The 19,111-nt window shown below is 39.1% G+C and overlaps 1 protein-coding gene across 1 annotated transcript in view; it reads left to right on the forward strand.

Moving 5' to 3' along the window:
• CNTN3 (contactin 3) overlaps positions 1-18,335 on the forward strand; it is a 161,849-nt gene extending 143,514 nt beyond the window's left edge. The window contains exons 15-20 of the mRNA XM_063123413.1: positions 1,699-1,933; positions 2,125-2,240; positions 3,221-3,407; positions 12,461-12,573; positions 13,595-13,763; positions 18,238-18,335. Of these exons, the coding sequence (XP_062979483.1) occupies positions 1,699-1,933; positions 2,125-2,240; positions 3,221-3,407; positions 12,461-12,573; positions 13,595-13,763; positions 18,238-18,335 (918 nt within the window). The remainder of the gene's footprint in view (positions 1-1,698; positions 1,934-2,124; positions 2,241-3,220; positions 3,408-12,460; positions 12,574-13,594; positions 13,764-18,237) is intronic.
• The last annotated feature ends 776 nt before the right edge of the window (positions 18,336-19,111 follow it).

A 19,111-nucleotide genomic window follows, 5' to 3' on the forward strand; every position in this document is an offset into this window, starting at 1 on the left:
TTAAACTGAGTGTGACTTCTATCTGAGTAAACACACTTTGAAATATGAACTATTAGTCTAAAATATGAACCTTTACAGATAAAGCTAATTATGGGCATGTCTTACACCTAAGGGTGTAGAGGGAGGGAGGGGGGAGGATCATGGACTTATCTGCTTCCACGATCCTCCCCCAGCATCTTGACAGCCATGCGACATCCTGGAAGGGAAGAGGGACGTCACGGCCACCATTTTTTCCCTCTGGAATGGAGTCGGAGCACAATTGCGCTCCAGTGCATGTAAGTGTTTATTTCTTAAAAGAAGCCTTTGAAATGTCCCCCCACCCAATGGACACAGACTGCCTGTGGAGCTCCATGCCCATTTTAAGAGCCCCGCTACTTGCAGGGAGGAAGGGAGAAACCGGCAGCAGGCACCACACCTCCCACGGTCCTTGGGATGGTCCCAGGACCGAGGGGAAGATGGGGATAACTGGGCAACTAGTTATCCTGCAAAAATGGAGGGATTGTCCCTGGTTGCCCCCAGATTCCCTGTGTGTCATCTGGACACACAGGGATGATCTAGGGATGACCTCAGGGAAAAAAGTAGAGTGTAGACATGCCCTGTGATTCTGCCCTAGCTGTGTTTCAGCTCTTGAACACTCGTATTCCCCTGGTTATCATCTATATTAAGTTTGTGCTCCCTTCTTCATCCTATTGTTTCTTTTTCTCATTCCCACCTTTGTGCCTTTTCCCATTCTCATCCTTGTGTATATAGTAGCCTCTTTCTTGCCAACTGTCAAGCTGCCTCCCTTCTATCTTTCACATCCTTTCAAACAAGAGATTCCTGACTGTCTGTAATGAATGTAATCTGTTCCCTCCCTTTTCTGTTTCCCAGTATGTCATTCCTCCCTTCCAATGCACGTGTATTTGACTAAAATATTAATTTTCTGTGTAGGCTATTATTAGGCACATGTGTTACTAGATTGGGTAAGGAGAGGGACAGGACCTGTTTGGTATTCTGTATAGCACTTAGTTAATAATTGGTGCTTAATAAATGGTTGACAATGATAACTAAATACTCAGGCTTATGCTGTTCTCTGGGAACTGGCCAAGAACAGCAATCTAGTCTATGCTATAGCCTTAGGGGAAGAATGAGAACATTATGAAAATGCACTGTTATTCTAGAATAAGAGTGGTATAAATGGGTTTGGACAGACTTTGGGGGCTGAAAGGCACAAGTGCCTTCTTGGAACCTCCATGATGGCTTCATAAGAACATAAGAAGTGCCATGCTGGATCAGACCAAGGGTCCATCTAGTCCATGGATGCTCCCTGTTCAGAGACATTATACAACTCAATACCAGTTGCTGGGGAGCATCGCTGGGGAAGGCAGTTAGTTTTCTTCTTTCCTTGCTATAGGCTCCCAGAGATATCTGATTAGCCACTAGTCTTGCAGCTTCATTAATTCAGTAGTAAGACTCAGCGAGTTCCATGGGACATACTACCAAATAAGTATGCCTTGCATATTTATGCATGCATCTACTGCTGAATTCCATTGTTCCTGTTGCTAATTAAGGCCATCAGCAATCAAAAAGTTGTTCCTTGCAAAGATGATCTGACAGGCTCTTGATTGGACAATCTCATACTAGAATTTTATGTTTATAGAGGTTATTTTTATTATTTTATTATTTTTTTATTCTATTCATTTACTAATTTTTGCTTAGCCTGTTCCTGAAGAATTACAAAATGGCGAAGGATTTGGATATGTCGTTGCTTTCCGACCACTTGGCATTACAATCTGGATACAGACAGTTGTTACATCACCTGACACACCGAGATACGTCTTTAGAAATGAAAGCATCTTGCCGTTTTCACCGTATGAAGTCAAGGTTGGCGTATATAATAATAAAGGAGAAGGACCATTTAGTCCAGTGGCCACAGTGTATTCTGCTGAAGAGGGTGGGTTATTGAATAATCTCTTACATAGCTTTCATTAAGTCATTTTCCATGTAAATGAGCGGAGCCAGTATTTGCTCAGCTAGTATCAATGAAGCCATTTTAATTAGCTGGCAACTGCGTTGGGTGGGGTTTATTTTCTCCATTTCCCCCCCCCCCCCAGCAGTACTGTTTTATTTTGTTTCCTAACACAGAGCCTAGCATAGCACCTTCTGGTGTATCTGCAAGCAGCCTCTCATCTTCTGTAATTGAAGTCTCCTGGATTTCCATCCCCTGGAAAATGAGTAGTGGGAGATTGCTGGGCTATGAGGTAAAAATAAAATCCTGTGAAGATGTACTCTTTTCTATAAGTTAACATGACTGTGATAGCATGCTTTTTTACTTTCAAATCATTATTCGTTTTCAGGTTGGAAGCCAAAGCTTACTGTTAACAATCAGCTGTCCTTGTTTTGCTTCTACACAGGAAAATGAGTCATGCAAACATCTGGTGATGTATTTTTTGTCTGCCTCCCCACTCTCGTATATTTTGGTGGGGACATTGCTGAGAGGCCTACTGTTCAAAGCCAGAAAGGCAGTTTTTTTTTTGCTTCTGAACCTAGATGACCACATGTTATAGTCGCAAATAAGCTGGTCTTGGGGGAAGTATAAAAAGCCAAGTGTAAATATTCACAGATTTTGTGCAGGACTTGAGCCTTGACCTTTTTTACTGGCACCACACCAGATCAATTACTGCAAGCTTACTAACACTGCATCGAGAATTGAAATCGGCTGGCAGTTAGCTCCTGCAGTCGCTGTCTATACATGCCTGGTTACTATCTGCTGCATCTCCTGCCACTGGTCTAGCAAAGATTAAACACAATACCTCAACCTCTATTAATACAAACCCAGTTACACTGAAATATAAATACGTCTTCCTTTCTGCTTTGGGAAAGGCAGTGAAATTGTATGTGCATGATGTCTTTATGTAAACTGATGTTTAAGCCGACTACAAAAACAAGTCAGGCGCAAAATTTGATACTGGCGTTTGTAATACATAATAACAATAGAGAGTCTGTTGTGCCCATGCAGTGGCAGAAGCTGCTGAGTAACTGCAACTTTTACAGATCAAAATAAAGCTATTTCTTTGAATTTAAAACAAAAGGGAGGGTTTTTCCCCCTTCAGTGCTATTTCCTGAAAATAAAATTACATTCCGACTGTTGGAAGTAAGCAATAGGCAATGAAAGCACAGGTCTGAGTAAGCAGTAATGTCAACAATATTCTCTAAGTAGCCTACGCTTTGCACCCACTAGGTGAGATACTGGAATAATGGTGGAAAAGAACAGTCCTCACACAGAGTAAAAGCCATTGGAAATGAGACGTCAGTAAGAATAACAGGCTTGATAAGCAACCTGGTGTACTACACAGCTGTTCGAGCATACAACAGTGCGGGAGCAGGTCCTTTTAGTGCCACAGTCAATGCTACCACCAAAAAAACACGTAAGTTGGGGGGTAAGAAAGAAAATGACATAATGGGGTTTCTTTACTTGCAAGGGAAAAAAACCAGATAATTTCTAAATAAGCCAGTTCAAAAATCTGATACTGTAGCTCTATGATGCTTTGGAAGCTTATGCATGCTTTCTTACCAAAGAACTGTCAGTAAAAGACCTTTATCTATTATTATTTTTTGTCTTCCGGGAAGACAGTAACAAAACAATTTATAATGGAATATTAGGGAAGTTGTGTGATATAGAGGTAAGCAATTGGGCTTCAACATACTGAAACCAAAACATTCTCAATGCATTGGAAATAAATTCCTGCTATACTGAGAGTAATCTTATAGTAGCCAATTTGTTGTCTAAGAGCTCCTCCTCTGGGATTCTAGAGCTTTATTTCAGCCATGTGTCATTGGAGTCTGGTTCTGATGCTGAGGCTCATCTAATTTTGCTTTGCACAAGAAAATTTTAAACTGGAAACACAAATATTGTTAAAATTTATTTATTTATTTATTACATTTATATCCCACATTTTTTCCTCCAAGGAACCCAAGGCGGCATACATAATCCTCTTCCACCTCTCCATTTTATCCTCACAACAACAACCCTGTGAGGTAGGTTGGGCTGAGAGTCTGTGACTGGCCCAAAGTCACCCAGTAGGTTTCCATGGCTGAGTGGGGACTAGAACCCAGATCTCCCGACCCCCAGTCCAACACTTTAGCCACGATGCCACACTGGTTCTGCCTACCATTGTCACCCACAGTATGTCTGGGTGTGTGGGTATAAGAGGTCTTTGAATGTGCATCCTGCTCTATTCTTCCAGACATGGGTAGGTAAATGCAATATAGTAATAAAAACAGATCTCTATTTAACATTTATGTAGTAGCAGCATTATGGCAGGTGTTGCAATACGGGTGGACTCTACTGTAGAAGTTCAAGCTGTTGCTATATCAGATGCAAGATCCTCCTTGAAATGCTTCCTCCTCTCTCAGGAGATTTCACATTTTATCCTGATGGGCAAATGCCTTTGGAAGTGAACCAATTAGTTACCCCCAAAATGAAACGAAATTGGTTTATTTTCTGAGACGATCTGAGAGGCTCTGGAAATGAAGACATCCTCTCCTCTCTGCCAAATCTCAAAGCACCCTCTCCAACCTCTCCCACAGCATGTCAGCACTGCAAGAGTGGTGGTGCTTGGAACTTGGGAGTATTCCCAACAGCTACTACCATTCAGTGATCAACTCACATTAGGGTAGCCACTTATGTACTACCAAACACACACACACACACACAAAACCATGTAATAGTACATAATATTTGCATATGCTAATTTATATTATATATGCAAAAGTTAAGTGACATACTTTAAATAGAAATACAATACATGTCACCATGGTGGGAAAGACGGACTTTTACAATCTAGCATGCAGTTGTTTTGTTTAAAAGTAACACAGGAGACCGGATCCAGACTATAACCTTAGCATGGGGCAGTTGGGGGGTACATTTGTACATATTTCAGGCGGACAACAATATTTACCTAGATGTTAAGAACTAGATTCAAGCTGGCATTTTAGACAACCAACTTCATATTTTGGGCATCTGAAATATGTTCTTTGGTACTTAGAGGCCTCCAGATTCTAGCAGTCAGTGATGGTGTTACCTAACTGCATCACTGCCCCAAATTCTGCCACCTTTAACAACTTTGCTCGAAAGTGGGGTTATGGAGAACTCACAGGCTTAAACAGGATTGTTGACACTCCATCCCTGAGCAATTCATCCAGGGAAATGGGTATCATGTGAGAGAAAGACTTCAAAATGACCCTGTTCTTAAGACACACCAAGCCACGGTGGTTGAGCATTTTTAGCTAAACGTTATGGCTTAGCGTGTCTTGTAAACCATTCCTAACCATGGTGGCTACATAAACACAGTTTAAACATGCTCACAAACCATTTGCTGCAAAATATGGTTTTTTTTGCAGCCTAACCATAGCTTAGCATGTTGCCTGAACAGGACCAATATTTGTCTTTTAAAACCTCTGTTACTTTCAGCAGCACAGGTAGAGCACAACACAAAGTATCAATTCATCAGAATGTATTTCCAAGATATATGGGTAAATTTCATTTTATGTCATGTTTTCAAGAGTTTAGCCTAATTAGAACTCTTCAGGGGGATAACCATCCAATCAAGATTCATTTCTAATACTCTCAGATTCAGCATGAGTTTCATAATCCCCATCATGGTTTATTATCTCACAGTCAGCCTGTAATAATTGAGGCTATCTCTTAATTGCAACTTTCTGATGTGATGTGGAGAGATGAAAATGTAAATTTCAGTATAGATTTGGAAACTGGTGAAGATCATCCTAGAAATTAAGCAAGAAGAAGCCAGTTGTTGTAATGACCCCTGCAGCTATTTAAGTTATAATATTGCGATTCTGTAGTAATTGAAAAAGCAAATCATTTTTAGTGACCTTTGTCATTTTAATTATAATCCTAATATAATCTTGAAAACTGCATATTTAAAAGTTGAAGTAAGTCAAGGGCAATGCTACAAATTTGGCCTATTATAGGGTTTTCCCTCCTCCCTGCAGTAGGAGCCAAAGAAAATAAAAGTTGTCCTTTCACGTTTATTTTTAGGGGTGAGGGAGTCTCAATACTAAAACTGAAAAACACTTACACATAGCTGTGCAATTATGATTGTGACCTATCATTCACTGTTAATGTTTTTATTTTGTTTTATTGATTGAGCAGTGTTTTGGGAAGTAGTTGTTGTTAATTTTGTATTGAGTTTGCTTCCCTGAGATCAGCAATGCTGAAAGGTGACCTATGTATTTTTCAATAAAATAAAATAATAGTTAGCATCTTAAACTCTGATTTGACATTTAAGTCAGATTGGTCCAGGGGTTATAACCTCTATGGAACTGCATAACATTTAGCTGTGCTTGAGTGACGTATATAAACTACAGCTACCTCTTCTGTCTCTCTCTTGCTGAGCAGATGGCTAGAGGCTTCTGTGAACATTGATCAACAGTTCCTTAGTTCCAATGGAATGGCTCCCTTCATTCTTCCCCAGATTGTCTTCTACCTAAGGAGAGATTAGGGCCATATCTACACCAAGCAGGATATAACACTTTGAAAATGGTTTGAAAACAGTATATGGAATGTATCCTGGGCCCCAATAGTTGTCAGTGTGCTTCAATACCACTATAAAACAGTAGTGTAGATCCTGCTCAGGACTATTCAGGACCTGAGACTGTCTGTTTGCTAGGAACATTCTGTAAAGCCTAAGGAAGTCTTTCATACCTTATCCACCTTTTCTTGTCTCTGTTTCTTTTCTAGAAAAAAATGTGGCGGTGGTAGGGAAGGGAATCATCATCATCATCATATATTTCTTATCCGCCTCTCTGTTTGGATTGAGGCGGGGAACAACAATAAGTATAAATACATAAAATTGATTAAAAACATAGTACACATTATTAAAACATCCTAAAAACATCCTATTAACAGCCAGTCAGGTTTTGGCCAGTGAGCTAGGCCTCAATCAAGCAAGATGAAAGTTCATATCTAGGGTGACTATATGACCGGATTTGCCCAGATTTGTCTGGTTTTTTGGTGACAAATCCGGGAGGGGAAATCCAGATTTTTCTAATCTTCCCCAGCCAAAGAGCAGCTCTAATGGGAATTAACAAAAATGCTTATAACTCGGTCCTTTTTAAAGATAAAGACATGAAACTTGGCATGATAGGTAGGGCTTAGGTAGGGCTTTAGTCATACCAAACTTGAAACAGATCCGTTCATCCATTGATTTTTTAGGAATTTCTTAAAAATTGAGGTTTTAAAATTATTAATTTTAAAATTGTCATTTTTAAAGATAAAGAGATGAAACTTCGCACCACGATAGGTTTTAGGTAGAGCTTTAGCCGCACCAAATTTGAAACATATCCATTCATCCATCAATTTTTGAGGATTTTTTTAAAAATATTGAGGTTTTAAAATTATTATTTTTAAAATCATCATTTTTAAAGATAAAGAGATGAAAATTGGCACCATGATAGGATTTAGGTAGAGCTTTAGCCATACCAAATTTTAAACAGATCCATTTATCCATAGATTTTTAGGAATTTTTTAAAATTTGAGGATTTAAAAATATATTTTTTTTTAAAAAATGTTATTTTTAAAGATAAAGAGATTAAACTTGGCACCATGATTGCTCTTAACAAGGACTTTAGCTATGCCAAGTTTGAAACAGATCTGTTCATCCATTGAGTTTTAGGATTTTTAAAAAACGTTTGAGGTTTTAAAATGATTATTTTTTAAAAAATGACATTTTTAAAGATAAAGGGCTGGAAGTTGGCACCATGATAGCTCTTAAACAGAGATTTAGCCATGACAAATTTGAATCAGATCTGTTCATCCATTTTTTTAAGGATTTTTTTAAAAGTTCAAAGTTTTAAAATTATTGTGTTTTAAAACTGCTGGAGCCATATCCTTCAAACTCAGGTTGTCAAACCTTCCCTTTTGAGTGTTGCACATTGAGCAGTTTCAGCCCTTGGCATTAAGGGGATCTCCAGTCTTTAGGTAAGAAGTCCTGGGCAAGCAGGGCACCTTTCCTGTTGCAGATTTGGTGTGCAGTCAGGTACCTGGAGCTCAGCAGAGGCAAGGCATCCACAAATCAAAATGTGGGAAAGGAGAGGTCAGTCAAAGCAGCCCACAGGGCAAAACACAATGGACCAGAGGCCTTTTTCTCAAATTTCCACATCATGGGCAATGAAGGGTCATCTTTAGAGAAAAACTCTCACAATCAACAGTAAGGTGCCAGTCTTCTTTGAGGCTGCCCTGTTGTTGCGAATGTTGGAAGCTGGCATATCATTGCTTTGCTTCGCTACCACTTCCCTTCCACTTCCCTTTGTACACCTGTGAGCTAGGCTCTGACTGCACTGCTGGGATGCAATGCAGAACATTTAAAGTGCATACCAAAGAAAAATAGATAGATTTGTGGCTTTGGCTGGCTGGCATATCTCTTAGAGACAGACTGAAGACACAACTCAGAGATGGCTGTAGCTGAGCCCTGAGAAGCTGCTGTACCACACAGAGCCTTTTTAAGAGTGTCTCAGAGTCCAGTTTTGGTGCAGGCAGAGGCGGCTGGTGGTGGAGTTTTTTTAAAAAAACAAGAGTCACCAGATGCAACCAAGCTCTACGCTGTTGCCCTACCCCCAACCACAGGGTACAAGTGCACAGCCTGGCTGGACCATTGGGAGACTTTGGTAGAGAGAGAGGGGGTGGGGGATTATTTGAGGCTGGAAATGTTGGCAGGCTGTCATAAGGCAGAAAGAGGCTGAAGGCAACCCAGATGCACCTGTAGCTTGGCCCTGAGGCTGGCTTGCCATGCAGAGTGTTTTAAGAGTGCATCAAAGTTGTGCAGGAGGAGAGGAGGTGGAGGCGGCTGGTGGCAGAGGTTTTTAAAGTATTGGGCAAAAGGCGGGAAATAAAATAATAATAATAATAATAATAATAATAATAATAATAATAATGATGATGATGATGATGTAAGAGTCACCAGACATGACCAAGCAATAACCTGCAATAAGCAATATCCCAAGCCACAAGTGTGCAGCCTAGCTGGATTATTGGGAGACTTTGGGGGAGAGAGAGAGAGAGATTGTTTGAGGCTGGAGGCTTTGGTTTGTCTGCAGTGACTTAGAGTGAGAGACAACAGAGGCTGCACAGACAACCCAGAGACATCTATTGTAACTTAGCCCCATGGTGCTGGCATGAAACGCAGGGCATTAGGAAGAGGGTCTCAGAGTCACATGTTTGTGCAGGAAGTAGACAGGAGCTCTAAGTCTGGATGTGCGAAGTGGTGCCAAAACACAAGCCTTGAGAAGCTAATGTATATAAGTGAGAAGTGTGAATGGGCAAAGTAGTGTTCACTGCCACAACACCCACCCTAATGTTAGAATAGAGAAACTTGTGACAATTATATGCAAGCTTTTTTAAAAAATTGAAATTTAAAAAAACCAGCCATCTGGCCGGCCAGTAGCAAACCCTGTTAACAACAACAGCAGCTTGCAATGAGTGAAGATACAGTCAGAAGATATATTTGAGGGAAGGGGAGAATGTAACACAGAGGGTATAGCAAAAGCTTCAAAGTACAGCAAAACCTACAAAAGTAGGAGTGAGTGAAGTTAATTTCAGATACATTGAATCTCTCACTTGTTCTTTATTTCAGTGATTTTAACATTAAGATGTTATGTAGAACAGATTTTTCTTAAATGTGTGCTGTAAATCAGACATGTGACCAAGGCTATGTTCGGGTGGGCACGCCCCCTTGGTGCTGGACACGCCCCCTTGGGGGCCGACCATGTTGTCCTCCTTTTTGGTTTCCAAAATATGGTCACCCAATCTAAGCAGAACACTTTTTTTAAAAAAAATACTATACTAATTCAGAAAGACAAGCATTAGCTAAGGTATAATCCAGATGAAGTTCAGCATTTAAAATTCCAACTGATTTTTGTGAGAAAGTTAAGCACATACTTAAACGTTTTCCACTGAAATTAACAGGATTTTAGATTGGTTCACTTTGGCTGGATTGTACCCGTGATGTTTAGGTTAATACCACCAAAAGAAATAACAATCATCTTTATTCTTAGTTTATTCTGTAAGGCTTGGAAAGTTTTTTGTTTCGTTAATTTTATCTGTATTTGAGTCTTTGTTAGACACTGATTCCTAATTTTTGTGTATGACTGTTCACCAATACTTATTTACCTAGGAGAAAATCTTGTATAACAAATGACAGCATAGATCATTAGCATGCTTTGAAATCAGTGCCTGAAACAGCAAGGGATAGCCAATTATCATTTGAGCAGATACTAATATAATTATCCTGCAGTTTTAGGCGATAGTGATTTGTTATAGGAGCACTGTGCCTGAAAACCCAGTTAGGGCTGAACCCAAAATAGTGGCTTTTGTGATAGTTTCAGCCAGGGATGCTGAGGCCCTAAAGCATATCAAGATTCAGAGGCCTCATACCATAAAAATAAAGAGAGAAAGGGGTATTGGCTTATGATAGGAAGGGTAAAGAAAAATACAATTCAGCATTAGGGGGTGCTATAGTTAAACACTGTGAGATAGCCTTCTCTGAAGACCTGTATAAAAGCACTAATAAAGTAAATGGATTTGAACTCCTTTTAAACTGGCTCTAGTTTGTGCTGGTTGCCTCCAATTCCAAATGCTGTGTTGCCACACTTTCTCTATAAAAGGCAACTCTGCTGTAAGTCACACCAGACTTTCCAATAAATTTAAGCCAAAGTGATCCCATATTAGTTGTCTCCAACATATTTAGAAGCCCCTCATAATATGTGGCCATAAGCCATGGCTTACTTCGAAATCTAGCACTTGTTTCAGCAGTGTTTACAGTGACACCGCCCTTTGTTTTTTGGTTTTTTGGTTTTATTTATTTATTGGTAATTGGCCAGTCTTCACTTATTATTATTATTATTATTATTATTATTATTATTATTATTATTTATTTATATAGCACCATCAGTGTACATGGTGCTGTACAGAGTAAAACAGTAAATAGCAAGACCCTGCCGCATAGGCTTACAATCTAATAAAATCATAGTAAAACAATAAGGAGGGGAAGAGAATGCAAACAGGTACAGGGTAGGGTAAAACTAACAGTAGAAAGTAACAGTAGAAGTCTGCACAACATTGGCTCTATGGCGGCTCTGTGCTACCTCCAGTATCAGAGGCAGTAAACCTATATATACTAGTTGCTGGGGAACATGGACAAGAGGGTGCTGTTGCACTCATGTCCTGCTAGTAGGTCTTCCATCAGCAGCTGGTTGGCCACTGTATGAACAGAATACTGGACTGGATGGACCCTTAGTCTGATCCAGCATGGCTTTTTATGTTCTTATGTTCTTATTCAGGAGGCATTATCCTCTCTTTTAATTGACTTTGTTTGCCCTCAGTGACATAAGCACATAATAAATATGATTGGCATTATGATTATGGCCACAGCTAGACCTAAGGTTTATCCTGGGATCATCCAGGGTTCACCTCTGTCTGAGCACTGGATTCCCTGTATGTCACCTAGATGAACAGGTTTGACCCCTGGATGATCCAGGGATAAACCTTAGGTCTAGCTATGGCCTATGTTTACTCATTGTCATAGATCATGTGAGTAAAGCAGGCTAGCAGAAGAAGCCCTACAAAGAAAAAATTATTGCCAAACAAAGCAGCAGCCAATGGAAAACAGGGATACCAAACAGGATAAAAAGAGATAAATATTCATGCAACAGAAATGTTTTGCAGGAACCATTTCTAAATCTCTCCCTCCTCAACAATAGTTAATTTCTTCCTGAACATTGAATGCAAGATAATTCAGCACATTCTAAATGCAGGTCAATATTTCAAAAGCAGCAGGTGATAGGACTACTTCGCGCAGGGGGCGGGGGTGAGTAATCCTAACTTCCAGTAATTAAAATAATGTACAAATTCATCATATTTCGACTGTATTAAGCAGTTCACATGATAGCTTAGTTAATAAAAGTTTATTTTCATTTGATTGGGATTTTTAATTTTATTTTCTTATTTTGAAGTCGTCACACTTTGGATAATACTTCCTTACAAATTCTTGTTGGATGTGGTTCTGCCATGATTTGACTGAACCTTTAAAATGGTCTCTTTAATTTGCTGTAATTCATTGTGTTCCATAACCAGTCATTTAAGGAAGAAGAGAAAAGAGTAACTGACAATGTAAAAACAAAACAACAAAAAGAGAGAGATCATTCCTTCTAATATATCAAAAACAGACATAGGTCCCACTGTGTTTAGTGGGGTTTACTCAGTAGAAACTGTGTTTAGGATTGCAGGCTCAGTAAGTTTAAAAATAATTTTGACATATTTCTCCATATTTTCAAAAATGAATACAGTGTACAAATAATGATTCACATGTGATGACAGTCAATTACCTGGACTATTACTTGCTCCAGCATAATAAATTTCTAATGCCACTTATATTAAAATCATGTTTTCATTATATATTTCCAGCGCCCAGCCAGCCTCCAGGAAACATTGTGTGGAACGTCACAGACTCCAGGGTAGTGCTGAATTGGGAGCAGGTGCATGCAATGGAAAATGAGTCTGAAGTAATTGGCTATAAGGTGAGTACAAGCAAGGCGGCAATGATAAAGCTTAAAATTCTTGCTAGAAACAGCCAATTTTGCATAAATACCAGGAGTATTCCTTTTTACCACTGCCATAGCAGTGCCTTTTTAAAATATTCATATTATAAAATGCAATGCTAAAAAATGTGTTGTATTTAATTGCAGTAATCTGGCATAGACCTTAATATTACCATATGTCAATCAGTGTGCTCATAGTCATTGTAAGAATTGTAGAAAACCTACATCAGCAATGGTAGAAGTACATTACCGTCGAATGCTGAACATGCAGGTATCTATACCTGAACTTCCGTAGTCTACATCTATGAGGTAAAATAAAATTCAACTGCCAATCCAGTCACCATTTGCACATGGACAGGGGAGGGAAGAGGCACCATCATGTCCTTCGCCAAAATGTCTTAGGCCAGCCCTGCTCATGACCAACATTACAAATTCCCTGGACTATTGCCAGAATGACTTCTAGATTAATTATATCTTGCAAAGAGATTTATTGCAGTACATGTTGTTATAGATTGTATAAATATATAAAATGCAGCAAGAAATAGGCAGTTAAATTCCATGTCACACTAGTTGCTTACTACATGCAGCCTTTCTCTCACCATTCTTCACATTTTGTATATTATTTAACACCCCCAATCTCCTATCCCTATTTATTGCTTTCAGTGCTTGATCCAGGTAACGACAACTTTGAAATAGAACAATAATTTATAGAAGATTCCATTTCAGAGAAACTCAGTAAAATATATTATACATTTGTTGTTGTAATGTATTCTGCCATTCTACATTAAAGCTGTGATAAAAATGTTTGATTAATGTTATGTATTTTCAGGGCCTTGTAAGATATTAGGCACAATCCTGCAAAATGGCCCCCACCTACCCCCGGCTATTTTTTTTATAAAAAAGAATCTGATTTTTTTCTTCCACCTAGAAATGACATTAAATACATTACAGATGATGAAATAATATCACCAAACTCATTACATTTCTTTTTATATTGCAGGTTTTATACCGGACTAACAGTCAGAAGCATCTCAGTGTCCTGGTAACAAACAGAACATCTGCAGAACTTCTGCTCCCTTTAAATGATGACTATATTATAGAAGTGAAAGCAGCAACTGATGGTGGAGATGGCATTAGCAGTGAGCAGATTAAAGTTCCTAAACTAGCAAGTATGTTTACTGCATGGAGTTTCATCATTTCATTATAAATTAGGATAGTGGTGGGGTGTGACATTTGGTTTGCATTACAATACAAACTGACCTAATTTGCATTTCCCAAACACAATTATCCTTTGTTTTTCACACTTCTCTGAATTTTCTGATTCATTTCTCTAAAAGATGTATACAAAAATGCTTAATTAGGGAAATTGCATACAAAAGGCATATATTAAGGGAAAGTGCTTGCAAAAAATGCATTTATCATGGGAAATTGTGTACAAGGATTCATACAAATTTTTGTGCGGACTTTTTTTTTTAAAAAAAATCACAAACTAATGCAGAACAGGTTTGAATGAACTTATTCATGAAAAACTGTGAACATTATATAAAGCAAAAAGACAGATCTGGAGGGGGTGACATGGGATAGTCCTGAGGGGTGGCGATCTTATACACACCGATTCCCAAACCTCCCAGGCGTATACCATGTCAATGGTATTGAAAGCTGCTGAGAGGTCCAGAAACACCAGCAGGGACACACTCCCCCTGTCAATACTCAAGCAATACCCATACACTGCACTCAACATCTAAGGTCCTCCTCCGAGTGCCTACTCCGAGGGAAGGTTGGAGGATGGCAACAAGGGAGAGGGCCTTTTCAGTGGTGGCCCCCCAATTATGAAATGGTCTCCCCAATAAGGCTCACCTGGCGCCAACATTGTTATCTTTTCGGCACCAGGACAAGACCTTTCTCTTCTCCCAGGCATTTAACAACATATGCTAAGTTTGTTTGTTTTTTAACGGACCCCAGAACTGTTGTTTAAATGGATACTGTTGTTTTTATATTTTTGATGGTTTTAAATTTTGTATACTTTTTAATGTTCACTGTTTTTAACTTTTGTAAACCACCCAGAGAGCTTCAGCTATGGGGCGGTATATAAATTTAATAAATAAATAAATAAATCATCCACTAAGGTGACCATAGCTGTCTCAATTCCGTATCCTGCCCTGAAGACAGTTTGAAATGGGTCTAAAAAATCTGCATCATCCAAAACTGCTTGGAGTTGGAAGGCAACTGCCCTGTCATTCACCTGGCCCCAAAAACAGAAGATTTGATACTAGGCTGTAGTTACTAATGTCCCGGGGGTCCAGGGAGGGATTTCTTTTTTTAGAAGCGGCTGTACCACCGCTTCTTTTAAACATGATGGAAAGCTCCCTGAGAGATGCATTAATGATAAGTTGTAGTTGTAATCTAACTGTATCTCCTCCCTGGATGACCAGCCAAGAAGGAAAGGGATTGAGAGGGCAAGTTGCCCTCCTCACTCTTCCAAGCAGTCTGTCCACGTCCTTGGTATTCACCTGTATCTAGTGAAATCCTACTCACGGAGTTGCTGGACACTCCATTGTTAGCTTCTGCTATAATGATGGCATCTAAGTCGGCGCTTATCCGAGAGATTTTATCTGTGAAGTGATTACTAAAGGCATCACAGTGAACTACCGAAGGCTCTAAGATCGTGTGCAGGGGGCAAGATGCCTGAGTTAGAACCCTCATCACCCTGAACAGTTCTGCTGGACATGAGTTCACAGATGCAATGAGTGCAGAGAGAAAAGTTTTTTTTTCTGCACGTATTTCCACCCCATAGGAACAAAGATGTTCTATTTGTCGTGTCTTGTCGGATATAAGTTGAGTTTTCTGCCATCAATGCTCCAGTCATCGTCCTTCCTGCTTCAACTCCCTGAGATCTTCTGTATACCAGGGTGCCCGGTTAGAAGCAGGTTGGAGAAGACATTTGGGGGCAATTGTGTTGATAGTCCTAGTCAGATCTTGATTCCATCTATTGGCCAGGGCTTCTACAGGATTGTTAACGATACCAGCCATACCCTCTAAGGCTTTCTGGAATCCAAGAGGATCCATCAGCCTTTGAGGGCGGACCATCTTAATAGGTCCGCCTCCCCTACAGGGGCGGATGGTAGCCATGATATTAACCCTAACCAGAAAATGGTCTGTCCATGACAACGCAGAGGTATTTAACACCTCCGCCAACAGATCCGTCTGTTCAGAACTGAAAACAGCATCGAAGGTATGACCTGCTGAATGTGTGGGTCCAAAGACTAATTCGGATAGGCTCATGATTGTCATGGATGCCATGAACTCCCAAGCTGCACCTGACAAACTGGTCTCGAATGGGATGTTGAAGTCTCCCAGGACCAAAAGCCTGGGCGACTGACTCCAACACCCACTGCGAGTAGGCAGAAGGGTGGCCGGTACGCTAACAGAATCCCCTCGTCCTGGGTCTTCAGACTCAGGTACACACACTCGATGTGATTCAATTCCCAGACAGGGAGTCTAGTCAGGTTAAGATTATCTTTGTAAACCACAGCTACTCCACCATCCAGCCCACTTTCCCTCGCATGCTTGCTGACACAGTACCCAGCTGGCAGGGCCTGGGCCCATGTTGGGCCAATTTCATCTCCCAGCCAGAGATTTTAGTCCACCCAGAGCTTTGATGCAAAGTTCTAAGTCACTCATCTCTTCAGATCTTTTCTCATTTCATAAAAGCATGTTCATCAGGCAACTCACAATTAGAAGTAAAAATCATTTGCTTTTTCCTCACAGCAGCATACTCAAAAGGAGAGTAATGGTGTAAGCCAGACAGAATAGTATCTTGAAGGGAGGCAGATGACATGCACTAGGAGGGACAGATATTCATGAAGAATAAATTGAAGTTAATAAAAAGGAACATCACTAATGTAACAGCATGTTGAAGGCTTTGAAAGTATGAACTTTTTGTGAACCGCCCAGAGATTTTTGTGAACCGCCCAGAGAGCTTCTGCTATTGGCCGGTATAAAAATGTAATAAATAAATAAAATAAATAAATAAATAAATAAATAAACTTCATGGAAAAATTATAGGTGATTTTCGTGTTTAAAGCTGCAAGCCTATGCACACTTACCTACTTATTTCTCAGTAGATATTTATAGGTTTGTGCTGTAAGGCTGTAATCCTATACACACTTACCTGGGAGTAAGTCCCACTGAATTCATTGGGGCTTATCTTTGAGTAAACATGTATAGGGTTGCACTATAAATGTTTTATAAACTATCCTATACCCCACCATTCAGGTACAAGTGAGCCTCCATGACCTTCCACATTATTAGAGTGAGATGTAATGAAGTTCTGTGTTAAAAAAAATCATGTTAACTACTAAACCCCCACTCAGCAAATAACACCAAAATATCCTGCATTTTCCTGGGATTACTTGAAGAATAATGATAAACTGGTTTCAATAAGTTTCTCCCAGGCAGTTAACCACATATGCTGAGTTTTTAACTGACTCCAGAATAGTTGTTTTAAATGATATTGCTGTTTATATGCTTTTAAATTTTTGTATATTTGTTTCTAATGTTCACTATTTTAAACTTTTGTAATGTGCCCAGAGAGCCTCGGCTATGGGGCGGTATATAAATGTAATAAATAAATAAATATATGAGCTAGACTCATATAAAGGCCCAATTACTTTAATCTGGGATTATAGATGTTTATATACTGTATAACCTCTACAAGACATTATTGGGCAGTGCTGCTTTAGAAATTGAGTCCATATTGATTGGATGAGAGGGGGGAGAGAGAGAAAATTATGCATGTATACTCTATAGTAATGTTATAAAAAGGAAACCAATTAACATTCTTCATGTCCCTGTGCATGACAAATTGCATTCAATTGAACTAGTAAATTACCATGTAAATTAGACAGCAGCATGTGTAGAGGAATCAGCTTTAAATTTTTCAGGTTGTTTTCTTTCTCAGAATTGGAGATAGCTGAATGACTATTCCAAATATTAATTTGTTTCAGTTGTATATGGTATATAGCTTCTCAATTGTTTGTTTAAGACCAAGGGTAATAAACATATACACTAGCTGGACAACATAACATTATTAACTATATATATAAAAAAGCAAAGTCATTAATAATTTTAAAATCCTGGCAAACAATGGAACATTGTCTGCATGATAGACAATGGTAATGAGTAGACTGCAAATGAGGACTGTCCTAATGAAACAAATAGCTACACACACTCAGAGATCTCTTTTACACGTTCCTTTACCAGCATGGTACATTTCCTCTGCAAGCTAGCAACCTGTAATGGATTCTGGCCGTGTGGCTTTTCCCACCAGAGTATTTACAAATATGCATTTTATGCATTTCCCAAAGGGCTTGGTGGTATTTTGTGATATATAATTACGCTGTTGAGAGCAACTTTTACACAGACCAATATGGGAGCAATTGCAGCAGCAGTAGCGGGAAATGTCACTAAGGAAATGCATGTGGGTCAAAACTGTGGAATCAGGGGAAGCACTTCTGGGGTGCCTGGGATAGTGTGACCCCAAAGGAAGTGGGAGGATGGAGTAGAAGTGGCAGTGATTTTTCATGATTAAAAATATGTATATTTTACTCTCCAATTAATCTTCCATTTTCCCATTTGTTGCAGGTATGGATGCAAGAGGTTCTGGTGCAGCAATCTTAAACAGTCTATCCAGCTTTATGCCAATAGCACTGTTCTTTATTTTCAAAGCAGTATTGTGGTAATGCATTTTCATAGATAGGCCCGGACTAAGTGAATCATTTACTTTAAAGTGCTTTTTAAAACAACAACAACAACAGCAGATGGTGGTTATGCATGGATCTACTACTACTCTGAATTTAAACACTTTCTATGACTTCAGATATTTCATTAAAAAAAAATCATATACATATTAAACAATTCCTTCTAAAGGAATATAAAATGCCTTAAAATATAATGAACCAAAGGAGTTTTCACATTACATGCTTCAGAAATGACAAAAAATAAGAGGATGAGTATTGCAAAAAGCTTTGAGAATTTCATTTTCCGAGGAACACAGCATAATTTTAACATAGATTTCAACAGCCCAATACACACACAGATGGAAGATAAAAACAAATCCATGTTTCACCAGTATCTGATAGAAAACCTTGAATTCTTTTCTAAAATCCTCACCATGCTGACATTTATCTGGATAAACTTTCATATTTGCCTTTTGATTAATCATCTTATTTTGCATTAATTAGAGAGAATCACTTAGCGTGTTTATTGTATTGACAGTTAAACAGGTATTGGTAATAATAAACTAATAACATTTTTTTTAAAAAAAAAAAACCTAGTTCAATATCAACCTCACCTTATCCCCCAATCTACAGGAATGCTCAGTTGCTTGTGGGTTTTGCTTTTTATAAAAAACAAAAACTGTTTTAACAGTCTTGTTCTTCTTTATATTTCTTATTCCTGGTGTACTGGTAGAAAGGGGAAATCCCTCTCGATGCTGCACTGATAGAATCTCCGTAAT

This window comes from Elgaria multicarinata, chromosome 3 (genome assembly GCF_023053635.1).
Source record: "Elgaria multicarinata webbii isolate HBS135686 ecotype San Diego chromosome 3, rElgMul1.1.pri, whole genome shotgun sequence".
NCBI lineage: Eukaryota > Metazoa > Chordata > Lepidosauria > Squamata > Anguidae > Elgaria > Elgaria multicarinata.